The 15,566-nt window shown below is 36.6% G+C and overlaps 1 protein-coding gene across 1 annotated transcript in view; it reads right to left on the bottom strand.

Moving 5' to 3' along the window:
• VPS13C (vacuolar protein sorting 13 homolog C) overlaps nt 1-15,566 on the bottom strand; it is a 93,348-nt gene that overhangs the window by 29,793 nt on the left and 47,989 nt on the right. The window contains exons 46-60 of the mRNA XM_074156006.1: nt 14,884-15,188; nt 14,343-14,487; nt 13,035-13,191; nt 12,052-12,161; nt 10,233-10,402; nt 9,447-9,685; nt 7,702-7,931; nt 6,890-6,982; nt 5,528-5,893; nt 4,169-4,258; nt 3,604-3,759; nt 2,284-2,548; nt 1,301-1,461; nt 685-806; nt 145-439 (exon numbers count right to left, since the gene is read on the bottom strand). Of these exons, the coding sequence (XP_074012107.1) occupies nt 145-439; nt 685-806; nt 1,301-1,461; nt 2,284-2,548; nt 3,604-3,759; nt 4,169-4,258; nt 5,528-5,893; nt 6,890-6,982; nt 7,702-7,931; nt 9,447-9,685; nt 10,233-10,402; nt 12,052-12,161; nt 13,035-13,191; nt 14,343-14,487; nt 14,884-15,188 (2,904 nt within the window). The remainder of the gene's footprint in view (nt 1-144; nt 440-684; nt 807-1,300; nt 1,462-2,283; nt 2,549-3,603; nt 3,760-4,168; nt 4,259-5,527; nt 5,894-6,889; nt 6,983-7,701; nt 7,932-9,446; nt 9,686-10,232; nt 10,403-12,051; nt 12,162-13,034; nt 13,192-14,342; nt 14,488-14,883; nt 15,189-15,566) is intronic.

Raw genomic sequence — 15,566 nt, forward strand, 5'->3', positions numbered from 1 at the left:
CCATCACCAGACTTACTCATTTACAATAGAAAATACGAAAACAAACATTCAATATCTTCCACACTACATTCACCTCCACTTCTAAGTACAGTCTTACTTAAAATCAAGTAAAGCATTTACAAATAAAACCATAAAATAACGTACCTCAAGTAAATATCTCAAGGAGTATGGTAAAAGATTCCTCACAGTCAGTGTAGGGTGAAGGTGGATAATGTAGGCAGGATCCCACTCCTTTCCATAAGGTGAAATAAAATTTAGTTCATCAGGTACAGCTGTTGAGCTGATTATTAAAGGTAAGAAATTTGTCTCGACGGCTGGGCACTGTAACAAGCACTTTACTTCATTGCTCCTGTGTAGCTCTTCCCTCCAGGCAATGTAAGTCGTGGACTCTTTAAACTGACCCTCGAACATTCCTGTTGGTCGAACATATAGATGACACCTATGGGAAGAAGACAGGTAATGGTACACAATACCTTTCTACTGACAGCCAACCTCATCCACTTTAAAGTAATTGCAAGCATCCTGAAGGGCTTCTGCAGCACACTAATTACCTAATAAAGATAGCATTTTGGTTTTTTAGCCCAGTCAGGAAGAGTTCCAAGTGCAGATTTAAGCTTCCACACTTATGCTGCATTTGCGCATCAGTCTCACACAGATTAGCCCCACACAACAGAAACAGCGTACCTGTAGGAATGTAGAGGAACATGAAATTCCTCTTCTGGCTTGGATACGCCAATTGGCTCCAGCGACTTGGAGTCTCTAGCCAGTTTATAGATTATAAATGGGATAGAGAAATGGTTCTTGATCTAGGATCAAAATGCATAATTTTCATTACACTTCTATGGTACAGATTTCTGAAGGAAAATTTATCAATACCAACAAGGAAAAAAAAACCATTAATAGATTTAATTAAACTCCTCTGAAAAACAGACTTCTATGTGTCTTAGTAAGAAATACAATTCTAAGGATAACAATATGCAAGCATATGGAAAACTATGCTACTTTTATGTTCCATGAATTGAAAAATATGCTTAAAATACCAAGTCACATAAAAAGTACATATTCCAACCTCAGCATTGAGGATATGAGAAAGACTAAAGTTAAAAGTAAAAACAAGATTTGTCATTTAGCAGGAATACACACACAACAGAATACAGATAAAAATTCATGTAACAGAGTAAAACTCTTAATAATTTGTGTTAAGTATGGTCTCAAAAAAACACAATAAGGAAGAAAAGCAAAGTCACTCAGAGGAAAGCACTTTTTTCAGGCTTTTGGTTGGTTTGGTTGGTTTTTTTACCTGCAGAGGAGATCGCAGAGTAATAACCTTATTTCCTTCTGTAGCATCTATCTGTACAACAACCGAGTCTGAACTATCAACAAGAAGGTTTCTTATGCTGTACAGGCGTCGACCTGGTTTGGCTATGGGAACGTTTACCACTTCCTTATATCCTTGAAGTTCTAATTCATAAAAATATACAAAAGTCTTAATTAGGCAAAACAAATCGCATCACCATTTTCTATTTGAACAATACTTCAGCTTCTCTAAACTCAGCGACAACCAAGATCAAAGCACTCTCTGGCAAAAGCACCTTGAAATGGTATTTGAGCACCACTGAAGGAAAGCTTTAAGATCAGAATACTCTTGAAGACCATAACTTTAGAATATGATTTATACATGGCACAATAAATACACCGAAGGTATTTGTTGGGCGAATTAACAAAATGCAACACAAAACATGATCTTTGTATCACAGCTGAGTATCTTCACATGGGATAGGATGGAAACGTAAAAACCAGAAGATAATGTATTAGTAGATATTATATCCTATTCTCCTAGGACTATTTTCTGGCAAAGCACAACACACAGAAAAATCATAACTGCTCTCAAGTAACTGGGTAACTACAGAAAGCCAAATGATAGTAGGGATATGAGAAATGAAGATCCCGCTTAACGGGAGTTGGAACCCACAGGCCTATGTCCCAGGGGACTGCAAGATGGACTATCAATAAACCTATCAGAATGCCTTCCATTTCTTCCAAAGGGGAAGAAAAAAAGATTGCACTTCTCACTCTCTGAAAAACTAGACAGAAGGAATTTTACATCTTTTTTAAGAACTCCAGTAACTGGCTTAATTTATTTTAATTACCATCAGTATTCAAAAGCAGTTCCAACACAATGTACTTCACCTGCATTTTGATCACATTGAATTTAACCATGTTCACTCCCCCATCTTCCCATTCTCAACATGTCATAATGCACAGTATTCCCTTGCATAATACCTAAATTTAAAGCGAAGACGGAGCTTTCTTGCCGGTGCAATGCAGACAACTTTCCTCTTTGGGGCGTTTCAAAAACAGAGTACTCCAGTTCCATGCTCTGACCAATTTCTACATCGTTCACGTTTTCTTTTTCAACTGAACCAACTATCCGAAAACTGGAGCTAGGAACCACTTTGAGAGGAATACCTAGGGCATTTTTCACTATGAAAGGTGCTGTCTCTTTAAAGGAATAGTCAAACGTGGATGCAGTCCCCTCTGAAAATGCCTGTAATTAACAACATATATAATACATTATACATAAATAGCCACAATAACATATATAAATAAAGACTTTAAAAGACAGTTCCCAGCAACTACAGGTTTAAAGAAAAAAGGAAAAAAGTATATAGCAGTACCTATGCTTTGTATAGTAGTATTTCAGGGAAGTAAAGGCTATTTCCATAAAATTTCATTGTTATTCTGTGATTTGCAACAAATGTTGATGCTACAATTAGCATTCATGCTGCTCATAGAGAATTTTTTTTTTACAGATGTTGGGTTGCAAGAGAAAAATAAGATCTGGGACATAGAAGTCCCAAGCACATTCACCATGTACATATTTCCTATTCAACCACAACTTACGCTTACAAACTTTTGTTTGATTATACAAAAGCCATGGTAACTGACTGTCAATACAGACTTACAGTATAAGCAAGTAATAACTTAGAGAACTATTGCTCATTTAGAATTAAAATACAAATAGGCATTAGTCACATTCTGTAAAAATAGACTGAATTAGTAACTCAAATATCTTCCCCCCATAAAAAGGGGTGAAAAAAAGCCTAGGACATTCATAAACACACCAACTATCACAAGAAAAAAAGGGGGAAATATTTTTAACACACTGGACATTCTACTTATACAGTTTGAAGGCCAATCTTAAAACACACAGTTTTCATAGTATTCTACCAAGGAGAAAAGTCAGAAAGGAAGTAAATTTCTCTTTTAATATTTCAGAAGAAGGATTGTAGAAAATAGTTGTGTTTATTGGAGGCTTTTATTTTCATTAAGCCTGCTTGGAAGGCTGTTCCTTAAGCCCTGCACAAGCACGTTTGTTCTTCTAACACAGAAATGGCTCATTTCAAAAGCCTGCACCAGCTTTTTGTTAAACCTAAAGGACTAATCAGAGTAAAGCTCCTCAGCCCTGTGAGATAACATTTGTCAGGGCTGCAGAACCGTCATTGGGTTGTGACTGGCAGCACAGAAAGTTCCTTAAAAAAAGTAAAGTCAGAACTTCCTACAGAACCACATAATTCGTCACCTTCTGCCTGTTAGGATTACCTTGGCTAAATTACTGAAAACAGCAAGACAACATTTGGATATTGTTATATTCATTGTATCCTTCGAAGAGATGTTAACAGCAGTTTGTGGCTCAGGAAGAACAATGAAATCATCTCCAGGCATCAAACTTCTCTCTTGGACAGGGTTAGTCTTCATCTAAAAAATATCATTAAGCAGTTATGAACCCATAGATTACTTTCTCCTGTGTTACAACAGGAAAAAACTTGACCTACACTCGACAATTTCACCAAGCAAAGGAAAACCTACTTCACCTTGTAAATCTGACACCTTACACACAAGCACAGAAATTTTACAGCAACAGTGAAGACAAGTTAATTTCTTTCCTCTCTGTGGGTGCGGTTACACATGACATTTTGCCCATGCAATAGACAGTTGACATTATTCAGAAAAAAATTAAGATGTCTAAAGACTGATGTTTTTTTCATGTGAAATTGCTCCCTCAAAAGCAACAGCATTCAGAAGGTCAGTGTTCTGTCACACAAAACCTTTAAGAAATAGCTGCCTATCCAAACTATTTCACATAGTTTTAAGCATGTTTACATACTTCCAGCTTTAAACTCCATTGCTTCCTTCCTCCTTCAATTCGTTCAATAAGTGGCTCCCACACTGCATAGGTTTCATTGTAATAATGAATCTAAAGGAAGAATCAAAATTAAATAAGGCATCTAAAAATAAACGACTGAGTTACTTCCAATAGCATTTAGTACAAAAAAAATAAATAAGAAAACAAATCTTCGTTTCACATTTTGGAGGTCTAGCATTAATTTTGAATAGCTTTGAAAACTAATACACAGAAGTGTAATATATCATACATCTTTCGTAAGTGACAACATTTTTGAAGAACTGACTATCTGGTTTGCTTTTAGAGCACCCAGATGGCCTGGTAACTCCACATCTTTTTAACACCTTCACTTAATATAATGCAGTCTCTATCCTCTCCTACACTGTTTGAAAGCATGACTTTGAGATCAAAAACCTCAACGCCTCAAGAACTTCATTGTATTATGAAATAACAATTAGTTCTGAGCAAACTTTAGTCTGAATCTGGTCGACTGGAATAACTCATCTAACTCATAGACTACACTGAGTTCTTACTTCCCTTCAGCCACCGCAAATCCGAACAGAAGTTGTGGGTCAAGTAGCTCCGGAATGCTCCCTTTCAGCTATTTTCCTCATCCCTCCCCGCTTCTGGAGCCACAGTGCCTTCCCCAAGTTGTACATGATCAGGCATGTATCTTCCATACTCTATTAGGATACGTACATACAGCAGTGAAAGTAGGCTACTTGTGCATCCGGTACAGAAGGGAGTATGAGGTATATTTGGTGAACTGACAAAATATAACTGAGATGTAGTTAACTTATTGCACAGAGCAGCTGCACATCTGGTTGTATGAAACTTTAATGTGCTGCCTCTGTAAGAGACTTATACCATCTCAGAAGTTACTGTATCTTGGGGAAAAGAGTTGCAATAGGTGGCAAAACAAATAGGGTGTGATTACAATCCAAGATGCACAGAAGATTTTGAGAAAACAGCGTAACTTCTATCTTACCAATAAACACTATGCTAGGGAAACAAAAAAAGGTGGGCAATATGAGTTAAATACAAATATTCAACTAAGCCAAGCTCATTGTTCATACAGCAAAAAGTGAACATGCAAAAATAATAGAGAAACAGAGAGGACTAGATTATTCCACAGTAGCAATTGCCACTACTGACTGCAAAGCATTTGTAAAAAAACACTTTATGCTTATTCATACTTGCCTGACTACTAAAGAACCCCTAAGAGCATTACAATTTAAACCTATTATTAATTTAGCACATAGAAAGTGTACTAAGAAGTTACTTGAACATTATGAAATGTGCAGAAGTATTTTAAACTGCTAACAACTTGATTCTACATACCTCTAGTGACGTATCAGCAGTGATCTCCATCAGCGAGGACCAGTTTTTAAGGACACCTGCAAACACAGATTCTACTAACAATAAAGGGACAGTACGATGTCCCAGACCACACTCCAAGGTGATCTGAACCGATTTCACTACAATGTCAAATTTCTCTTGTTTCAGAACATGTTCACGGTCCTTAAAAGTTTCTGTTGCTTCTGTGGCTACATCAACACCAAGAAACCAAGCACTGCACTGATCAATAGGCTTCACTTGCCACAAATTCTCAGGAACTTCAGTTGGTCCTCTGGAATCCTCCTCTGTTGTTTTGGGTTTTAAGGCAGCCATAATGGTCACCACAGTATTCAGAATTATTGGTGAGATCTTGAACAAACAAAAAACCAAAAAAAAAAATACTTTTAAAACTCATTTACATACAAAATATGTGATAAATGAAAATGGCAAATAATTCTTGCTTTCCTTGTACAGGTACACAGCATTAATGACCCTTAATAAGAGATGCAACTTAAATTGTAAGATAAAGAAACGGAATCCATTCACGGACCTCCTCTTATTTTCCTTTCCTTCAAAGTTCCCCAATTCCTCCCTCACAATCCCACAGGCTCAGAACCAAAATTCTCAGATTGCAATTTTACTTTTACCAATACATGGTACTCCCATAAAAGCAGTCAATATCAACCTTTTCCCCTACTACATTGTAAAACATGAATTTATTTTTAAGATCTTCAAGGTGTTCAGAAAATCATGTTTGCAGAGTTCTGTACAGCACCATTTTAATTTGCAGTCAAAAGCTTTATGCTTTAGGAGCAATGTACTACTGCTTGCAGTTTGAGATTTCACCACTGACACCTTCTCAGATCACAAACGCAAATTTGTGAACTTTTTATTTATAGGAGAATTAACAAATTCCATTCACAAAGACCTTTACTATAGACACAAATATTAATTTGCCCATTAAGAACAAAGTATTTCACACTGTATATCATTCTGGAAATCATGTCAACAGCCTTAAATTTACACACAGTTGTATGTGTGCTCCTGCTCATAAGTCTCTCTGGGGAGAAAAAGAGTGGTGATGGTGGCAGGGGGAAGGGTTATTGCATAAATGTGGAAAAAACTCGTAGGAGGAATCCTAGGATCTTAAGTATTTAAATTAATCCTTTTTTTGCCAAGCAATTGTCAAAACAAGGAACATGTAATGATTTTTTCCAACACAGAGCAGCTCTAAAAAGGATAAACACCTATTATGGGGATTAAACTGATAGGGAAAATGTAAGTTTTAAATATTAATATCTACCTAAAACAAAAAAAAAACAAGCTATACCTTTAGAAACACACCTGGTCTTCCAAAGATCTTACCTTTATAATGAGTTCTTCTATTGTTACTACCACAGTTTGTAACCCTGAGACATGCACCATATTTTCCATAACTAACGAACATGGCCGTAACACCTGAGTGAAAAAATGTAATTTGATTATTAAGATAACTCCTGGAATCTAACTTTTCCAAATGGTATTGTACTTTTTAATCTAATGTTTCAGAGTAACAGCATTCTTTCCATAGCATTACTGTGCTTCCTACCAGTAGCCAAATTTGCACAAGAGCAGTTTTGTACTGGAAGGTTAAAAGTTAGTGAAATAAAAGCTTTTGACATAAGGCTTAGAAAATAGACATAAAAAAAACTCCAACACACAGACAGAGTGATGGTATTGTCAAAAAAAAAACCTGAATCCTTAAGAAAACTAAATGCATAAGGAAAGATATCATGTGCGAGATGAACCACCCAGGCCACCTTTGTGGTTCAAGGCTCCCTTCCAGGAATGAGTAGATGAAGTTCCAGACAAGGTGATGATCAGCACCCTCTACTGCAATGAGTAAACCGACAGGCAGTAAACAAAGTTGCGGAGAGGACTCTTAGTCTTCAAAACTCCACACACAATTACTTCACTAAGAAACTTTGAATTTACAAATGCACTACACAGGTTTTAGCCAGTCTTGCACCTACCAATAAAAGATTATGACAGATGAACAGTGCCTTCCCTTCGTATCTTCGTAATAATCAAATGATATGAAAACTGAATTTTCTGAGTGCTATGTATGTGTCAACCAAAGGACACACCTGTCAACAGTTCTCTTTATTTTTTTCATTATGAAAAGCAAGGTTTCTTACCGTAGTAACACTCTTGTCTTGTTTTTCTTTGAGAAAGGCACAGGCCAACACCTTGAAACCCTTCACTTGAGCGGTCATCCTTTGTGCAAGCTTTCCAGATGTCAGAGAAAAGTCACATTGGAAGGAAACTTTTAAGGCAGGGGCATCAGCGTTGGTCAAATTAGCAACAAATACAATTTCTGGATCCATGATCACAGCTTTTACTGTCATATTTGGCCGTACAGACATTTCTGTGAAAAATACAAAAGGTTTGAAGGCATTATTATGTACATAATATCTAAACCATGCATAAAAATTACTACATAATTTTAGAGGTACAAATTTAACAAATAATGTCTCAGTTTTTACGGGAATACTTTGCTGAAACTGAATATGACACAGTGTCCAGAAATCAGCAGCAAACTGGTCAGAAGTTTTATTTTGAAGAAACTATTTCACTAGTGTAAAAAGACAGCATTAGATCTATACACTATAGTGAACCTAAGCACTGGCTCTACGAAGCCAAGTTGGAAATAGTTACTTTAGTATTGAGCCAGAAGATAACTAACTTCTTTAGAGTTAAGATTTTTCTAATTGAACTCAAATTAGCAATCTACAATTTCTTGTCTGAATACTCACTCAGTTTCCAAACAGACGGAGAGCATCATATTGAATTTATCTTATTTAAAAGCAAGACCTAGTGATGGATTAAGTCACTTTGATTCTCAGTGATAGGCAGCAGAGTGGTGTGTGACCCTCCTGCACACTAGGACTCATAATACAGGTTACTCATGCCTAACACTTGCTGGAAATCCCAGAATATCACACCTGTGCAATGGAACGGGTGCCAAGTTGAGGCTCTGTTTATTACAGGAAAAGCAAAGCAAGCCAGGCATCATGGGTTGCAGCCAGCCACACATTTGGGTAGACCTGAGTAACCCTGCGAGTGCATTTTTCTGGAGTGTGTACCATCCCTTCCCCATCCCAGGACTTGTGCATACTCCAACAAAGGAAGAGGAGAGGAAGTGAGCTGCTAGCATCACTGGGGCACTTCATAAAACCTAAGGCTCACTCCTAGCACTCTGCCAAGTTTACCAAAAGAAAGGGAGGGTTGCTGGGAGCCAGCTGGACAACACAACCCACGATTAGGTTTGACTACAACTTGGGCAAGCCTAGCAATCGCTTAAAAACAACCAAAAAAAAAAAAAAAACCCAAAAAAAAACCCCCAAAAGTCCCCCTCAGAAGTGGTGTCTTTCTTGCCCTTGTTTCATCATGCTTTACCTTCAGTCTTCAACCAAAACCAGGAAAACTATTGATCAAAAACTTAGTTTTCCATACCTGAAGTGAAATAATAACCTACAGTTTCAAAATACACAACTTGCAGAAGAAGGGGTAAAACATTCTTTGCCACTCACCTTGAAAGAATAAGTTGTTCTTTTACTGCCTTAACTACCATCTACTGGGTGCTTTTTACCCTAAGGATGCTTCCTTTGCAATATTACATGGGTAAAAATCCTGTTTAGCATGACTGATTTTCAATATTTAGCTCAGCTGAAGAGCACAGCTCCACTGCTTAACACAGCAGTTTTAGAACTATTACTGCTTACAACAGCGTATGATATCAGTGGCCAATTTACACACTGTGAAGAATAAACTCATTTCTTAAGTCTGATAGCAAGACAGCATCCTGAAAACTTTTGGATGATTTATTTTCAGTATGAACTATGTAAAGAAGGGAGTGGTAGTGGAAATCAGTTTTACAGACCTGTTTCTGGCTTGGATTTTCCAGAAGTACCATGCTTTAATTGGAACTGTGCAGATCTTTCACTTGAGGATGTCGGCATTGAGTTAATGAAAAAATCTGCTACTGTCAACAAGAACTCCATACTGGCACATACGTACAGCTTGTCAAGAACAGCAACGACTTCAGTTCCATTTTTATCCTGCCTGTAGTTTATATCTATCATAGAACCGTCATTTGTGTCATCTTTCTTGTCTATCATTCTGGAAAACAAGTTTAATAAGAAATATTTCAAACATCATAACATCTAGATCTAGAAAAACGAGGATGCATAAGCAGTGCCATTCTTCCTCCCATGCCATTTATAGGTAAGAATTACAACAAAAGCAATCAGTGTTTCCTCCAGAAATAACCAAAGAGTAATTTACATTTAAAATTTGTGTGCTACACTTTTGGAACTACGTATGCAGCCTGTAACAATCATACTAAAGTTTCAGTGCATAGAACTCTCTAGCTGAAGTTGGTTGCTCTCTATTCAGCTGTTCTACACAGTTTACTGTAATACCCAAGACTCAGGTTTGGAGTTTTTTTTGCTTTGGATAACATGGGAAATCAACATATAGAAAATGTAAACTTGCTTAACACTATTAAAATCGCATCATTCATTGCTTTTGTGCACAGCGTGACAGGCAACAACTGACAGCCCTATTAAGTTTTAGCAATCCCATGTGAAGCAAAGTATAGAACAAGGAAAGAGTCTTCCTCTCAAGCTGCATGGAGTTTTTTCATTTCTGATACACTCAAACCTACCTTGCAGTCACATTCTGAATTCCTTCTCTGAGATCATCCAGGGTACATGCCTTGAGTTTAACATTAATATCCATTGAGCCATCTGAAAGCATCTTCACTGATGATGCCATGAGATGCAGTCGGAGTTCACCAAGGCGTAATTTGTTACTATGCACCGAAATCAGAGACTTCTACATAGTAAGAAATAGTAGGATGTTACCATAGAATAAAATTATAAGCACACTTCCCTTGCTGCTAGCCCCTTACATTTCGATCCATCAATTGAAGGATCTGATTAGCCTGTTGTTGTCATCAGTCCTCCAATCACACAAATTAGTTCAAGAAATTCACTGAGAAAAGAGAAGTAACAAGTTTGGTTGTAATAAAGTTGTTTCTTCAACGCATTTCTAGCGGTTGTTCAGAATGCATGGCTGAAGGACAACCCATCTGAACCCTGAACCTCCTATCCAGAGGATCCCTCTGCTCCCATCACACTAACTCATTTACAACCAGGACCTCAGCAATAAGCAGAAAGGATAGCAAGAAGAAATTAAAATAAAAATCACTACAGCATGTTTCTTCCCCGTGACACTCGTTTCTTTCACAAGAACTTTTTTTAAGTAATACACCCCTCATATAAAAAGCATCACGAATTCCTGCATTATAGCTATTTGAAATGCAAAGCTACCACATGGTCACCATATACCAAGACTTCTAAAGCAAGCACCTTCACATGTGGACAAAGCATATTAAGTCATGAAAACTTGGCAACATTGCACATCTCTCTCTTCTGTTTTCAGCGCAGGAAGGATGTTCATTATTGCTCACACTCAGGGATATGCAAGAGGGAAGTATGGGTCAGGTACACCTTGGATCTGCTTACTAACTATATAGGCACCATGAACAGAACTACTATCAATTATGCTAGCAATTCCTGCTTTTCAAGGTTTCATTTTTATTTTGAATAATTGGAATCAAGGCTTGAATGAACAAATCAAGTGGTGGGTGGTTTTGGTTGGTCAGTTTGTGATTTTTAGAAATGCACTTACATCCTTCCAATTAAGGACGTAATAAAACATCTGCCCATAAACCCTCCTAGTTGCAGAATAAATCGCATAAGATCCTGTCCTTGTTTCAGCTGGGATAGAGTTAATTTTCCTTCTAGTGGCTGCTGTGCTTCAGATTTGATATGAAAGGAATGTTATACTGCATATTGGTTTAGTTGTTGCCAGGCGATGTTTGTATTAGTCAAGGAGCTTTTTCAGCTTCCCATAGAAGCTGAGAGAGCATATAGACAGAACAAACTGGCCAACAGAATATTCCATACCATAGACATCACACTCAGTATATAAATGGTGGTTGACCAGGGATCCACAGCCACTGCTTGGGACAGGCTGGGCAACCAATCACCAAGTCATGAGAGCAACTTCTGTTGTATTACTTGATTTTGTATACTCTTTTACCATTATTATTATTATTATTATTGCTATTTTCCTTTTCCCTTATTGTTCTATTAAACTATCTTTATCTCAATCCATGTGTTGGTATTTTTGGTTTTTAGTTTGTGTGGGGGGTTTTTTTGTTTTGTTTGTTTTGTTTTTTTATTACATTCCCCTTCTTTTCTCCCTCTTCTCCCTAACTGTGGGGCAGGGGCAGAAGTGATTGAGCTGCTACATGGTCCTTGTTGCTGGCTGGAGTTAAATCATGAGACGTCCATAAGGCAGGCATTACAAAACCAACACAACTGACAAAACTCTTTGTTTTACTATCCTGAGTTCTGTTCATGTGAGAAGCCCAACTTCCCCACCCCATCCGCATGGTAAAAATCTTTGTCACAAACCTTATTCATATCACGATTGTAGAGAATTACTGAAAGCGACTCAAAATTAAAGTCAAATTTAAGCGTTGTATAACATTTGGCAGAAGACTCAACTGTAGAAACATTTTTTTCTCCAAGTGCAAGATGACCACCTGTCAGTGAAAAGAAAATAATTTTATATTTCTTTAGAACACTGGGGTTAGGGGTGTTTTTCTGGTTTTGGGGTTGCGTTTTTATTTTTATTTTTTTTTAAATTAAGATCAGAAAGTCACAAAAAGAGTAAAGTTCTAAATCAGGAAGACTACTCAGAAGAATTTGAATTTTTATTTACTCAATGTCACTTTGTTCTATTCAATGCACGCTAAAATGACCTTGCACAGAGCAGTTTAAGAACCTTAAAACAAACTGTCATCAACTTACTGCAGTTTTTCATTCATTTTAATGAAGAACTACAGGAAGTACCAACCAAGACTGGCCAAGGAGTTTGGACTAATCTTCCTTTGAGTTACCTCTCACAGTGTAGCAATTCAACTATTGGTTGAACGGTAATTTTTTGTCACTGAGAACGTTAAGTTTTGGACAAAAAAGATTTTGGCCATGTATTATATTTCATCCAGAGACATACACTGTTTACATTAACACACTATTTGAATACTAATGATGTCTTTGTTATAATTGTGCATTAACATTCTGGGGTAGTTGGTTTGGCTTTTTTCTTTGCCACCTGCAAGTTGTAAGAATCATTGATACAGACTGAAGAATACCATCCTGTAAAAGATGAATCACAAAAAACACACTACAAAAACTTTTGACCATCTACAGCTCACACTCCACCATTTTTGGTATTTGCATACATTCTCATTTATAATTTTTCACGTACACAATACATACGTAAAAATGAAAAAGCATTCATTTGCACACATCAAAGTGCTTCAGATAAATACTATGTTTGAATTTGCACATAGCCCTCTGCATAAACATACTGAGCTTTTAAATGAACATACCCTCACAGAAATCAGATTCATTTGGAACTTTCCCTTTTTTAAGTATCTGCGTATCTTCAATGTTCTCTTGCATAGTATTTGCCTGGGAAGAAGCCGCTCCAAGGTTTTCAAGTAAAATTTTCATGATAACAGTTAGATCATCTTCACTGAGTGCAATCTGTAAAGTGATAAACCCACAACTTCATTTTTGGTGACAGGATTTCTTTCCATCACAGAACCCTATCTTTATCAGTAGTATGCAAATACTGAGGAGAATAAACATGCTGCTTCCACCATAAACAAGCTGTCTAGTCAAACTGATCCTGGCCAAAACACCCTAAGTAATTTGCCCATTTTTCCTAAAATATCATCTGTTACTTGTTATGAATAGGAGTTACAACAAGGACCAACACTCCACATGATAAATGCTTTCTAGTCTTTTAAAGGCTCTTCACCTGCTAAAAATATGAGTAAATTATGATAAGCACTTCTTAACAATTCAGTAATCCAGAAACATAACCAAATAGCATTTAAGCCAAGATTTACATTGTATACATTAAAACAACTGTCTTTAAAGAGGTAAGGAACCTGAATCCAACTATAACATTGACATGATTGTGGAAAAAATAAGTGGTAATAAGTGACAAAATGCAGTCACTTAGCCCATAATATATAGTGTTGCAATATTTTTTCTACATTTACATTCTTTTTAACTGGTACTCTTTCAATATCTTATTCCTCTGTGCCTCGCCAGTGCAACATTTGGCCATAGCACAGATAGAGGATTGAAACAGGGCTAACAAAGAACTAAAAGCATCCCCCTCCTTCATTGTTACCTACTTAAATCTATATGGTTAATGTAGGAAAAGAGAAAGTAAAGCTTTCCCTCTGGAAATATATCAACCATAATTTTCAACTTAGAGATCCATATCTCTAATACCTTTAAATTTCTAATAAATCTACTAAACACTCAAATAACCTGAATATTACAGATTAAACAATTTAAAATCTTAAATCTAGATTTTAAATGCTAACTCAACAGATAACCTCAATTACTTTGCTGACTGTTGAATCAAAAGACAGCTCCATCAGACACCCAGAAAAATAAAAATAGGTTTTATTCCATTTGTATGCAGCTACAGAAGAACTATTCATTACACGATAACAAAACTCTAACAGATCTATAAACCAGACAGTCAAGACGGAAGTCTTTTAACATTCCATAAAGAATACAAACTGCAATGAGTTTAGAAGCTCCTTAGCTAGGCTAAGTACTATTGTGAGAATATATGTAACTTTTGATGTAGTTCTTATTTGCCAAGATATTACCTGCATTGGTTTTAGGTCTCCTTTGATACTAATTGTTGGGGTTTTATGATACCAAGTTGCTGCTAAATTTCTTTGGACCACTAAAGTCAAACTCACAGGACGCAGAATTTCAGAATCTGGTTGAGAATCTGTGGATATAATGCACCTACAAAAGACAGTGGAAGCAGCAGAGGAAAAATATTTAGTAGCTGCAGAATCTCAAATAATATCATATGTATCTAGCAGAATTATGGGCATACTTATTTTTAAATTGATAGTAATGTGTGCTTACATGCGCTTACATACAGGTATGCACTTAGGATGAACCCAGTTACTGTCCTATTGTTCCTTTCTTTCCAAGAATTTTAGAGACTGTGGACACGCATCCCTATCTAAAAGAAGTACTCCTAAACTTAGTTTAGGGCTTTTTTTTTTTTTTCGGTTGGGTTTAGCACGTTTTCATTGCTTATCATCTTTAAATAATAGAACAATACTGCATATGGAACACAGACTTGTTTTCTTTATGAACACTTTTCAACTCAAAGAAAAATTCCATTTATACCTTGATAATTTCAAATGAGTTAGCTGCACATCCATGTTGTCAATGACTGGAGGAAGAGAAGATTCATCTGAAGACACCAGCTTGAATTCATTCTGAACTCTGATTAAGCCAAGATCAGCTACCAAAGCATTATTTGAAGTTGAAGATTCAGGAACAACTATAACTGGAGCTTTCAAGTTGACATCCATTAAGAGGCGGAAGCTCTTTTTAGCAAAGTCTTTCATGCTGGAAGCAGCTATTTCTGCTGCCTGGACAGTGACTGCAGTCAGGGCTTCTTGTGCCGTTTGGAAATTGTTTAGGAAGTTCTGTTGATAGGTAGTGAAAAACATAATAGTTTTATGAGAGCAAAAAGAAGCCTAGCAAAAATGCCAAGCCCCAGGCAAAATGTGCATTTTAGAAAAATAGTACAGCTGTGGCAGAAATATGAAACTTCTAATTCAACCATGCAAGTTTCAAAAGAAAAGTAGGTTAAAATCACGCACAAGCTAAGACATTGCTTACCTATTTAATTTTTAAGATATTATTAAAGCTATCAACTCAATTCATTACTTTTTTTTGTCATTCTTCTTATTTGTCATTCTTTTATAAAGCAGTGCAACTTAAGTGACTCTTCTTCAGCAAAATACTTCCATATGCTTGTACACCAGCTCACTGCAAGGTACAGCTCACAAAGAGCTGATTAC

This window comes from Numenius arquata, chromosome 11, assembly GCF_964106895.1.
Source record: "Numenius arquata chromosome 11, bNumArq3.hap1.1, whole genome shotgun sequence".
Classification (NCBI taxonomy): Eukaryota; Metazoa; Chordata; class Aves; order Charadriiformes; family Scolopacidae; genus Numenius; species Numenius arquata.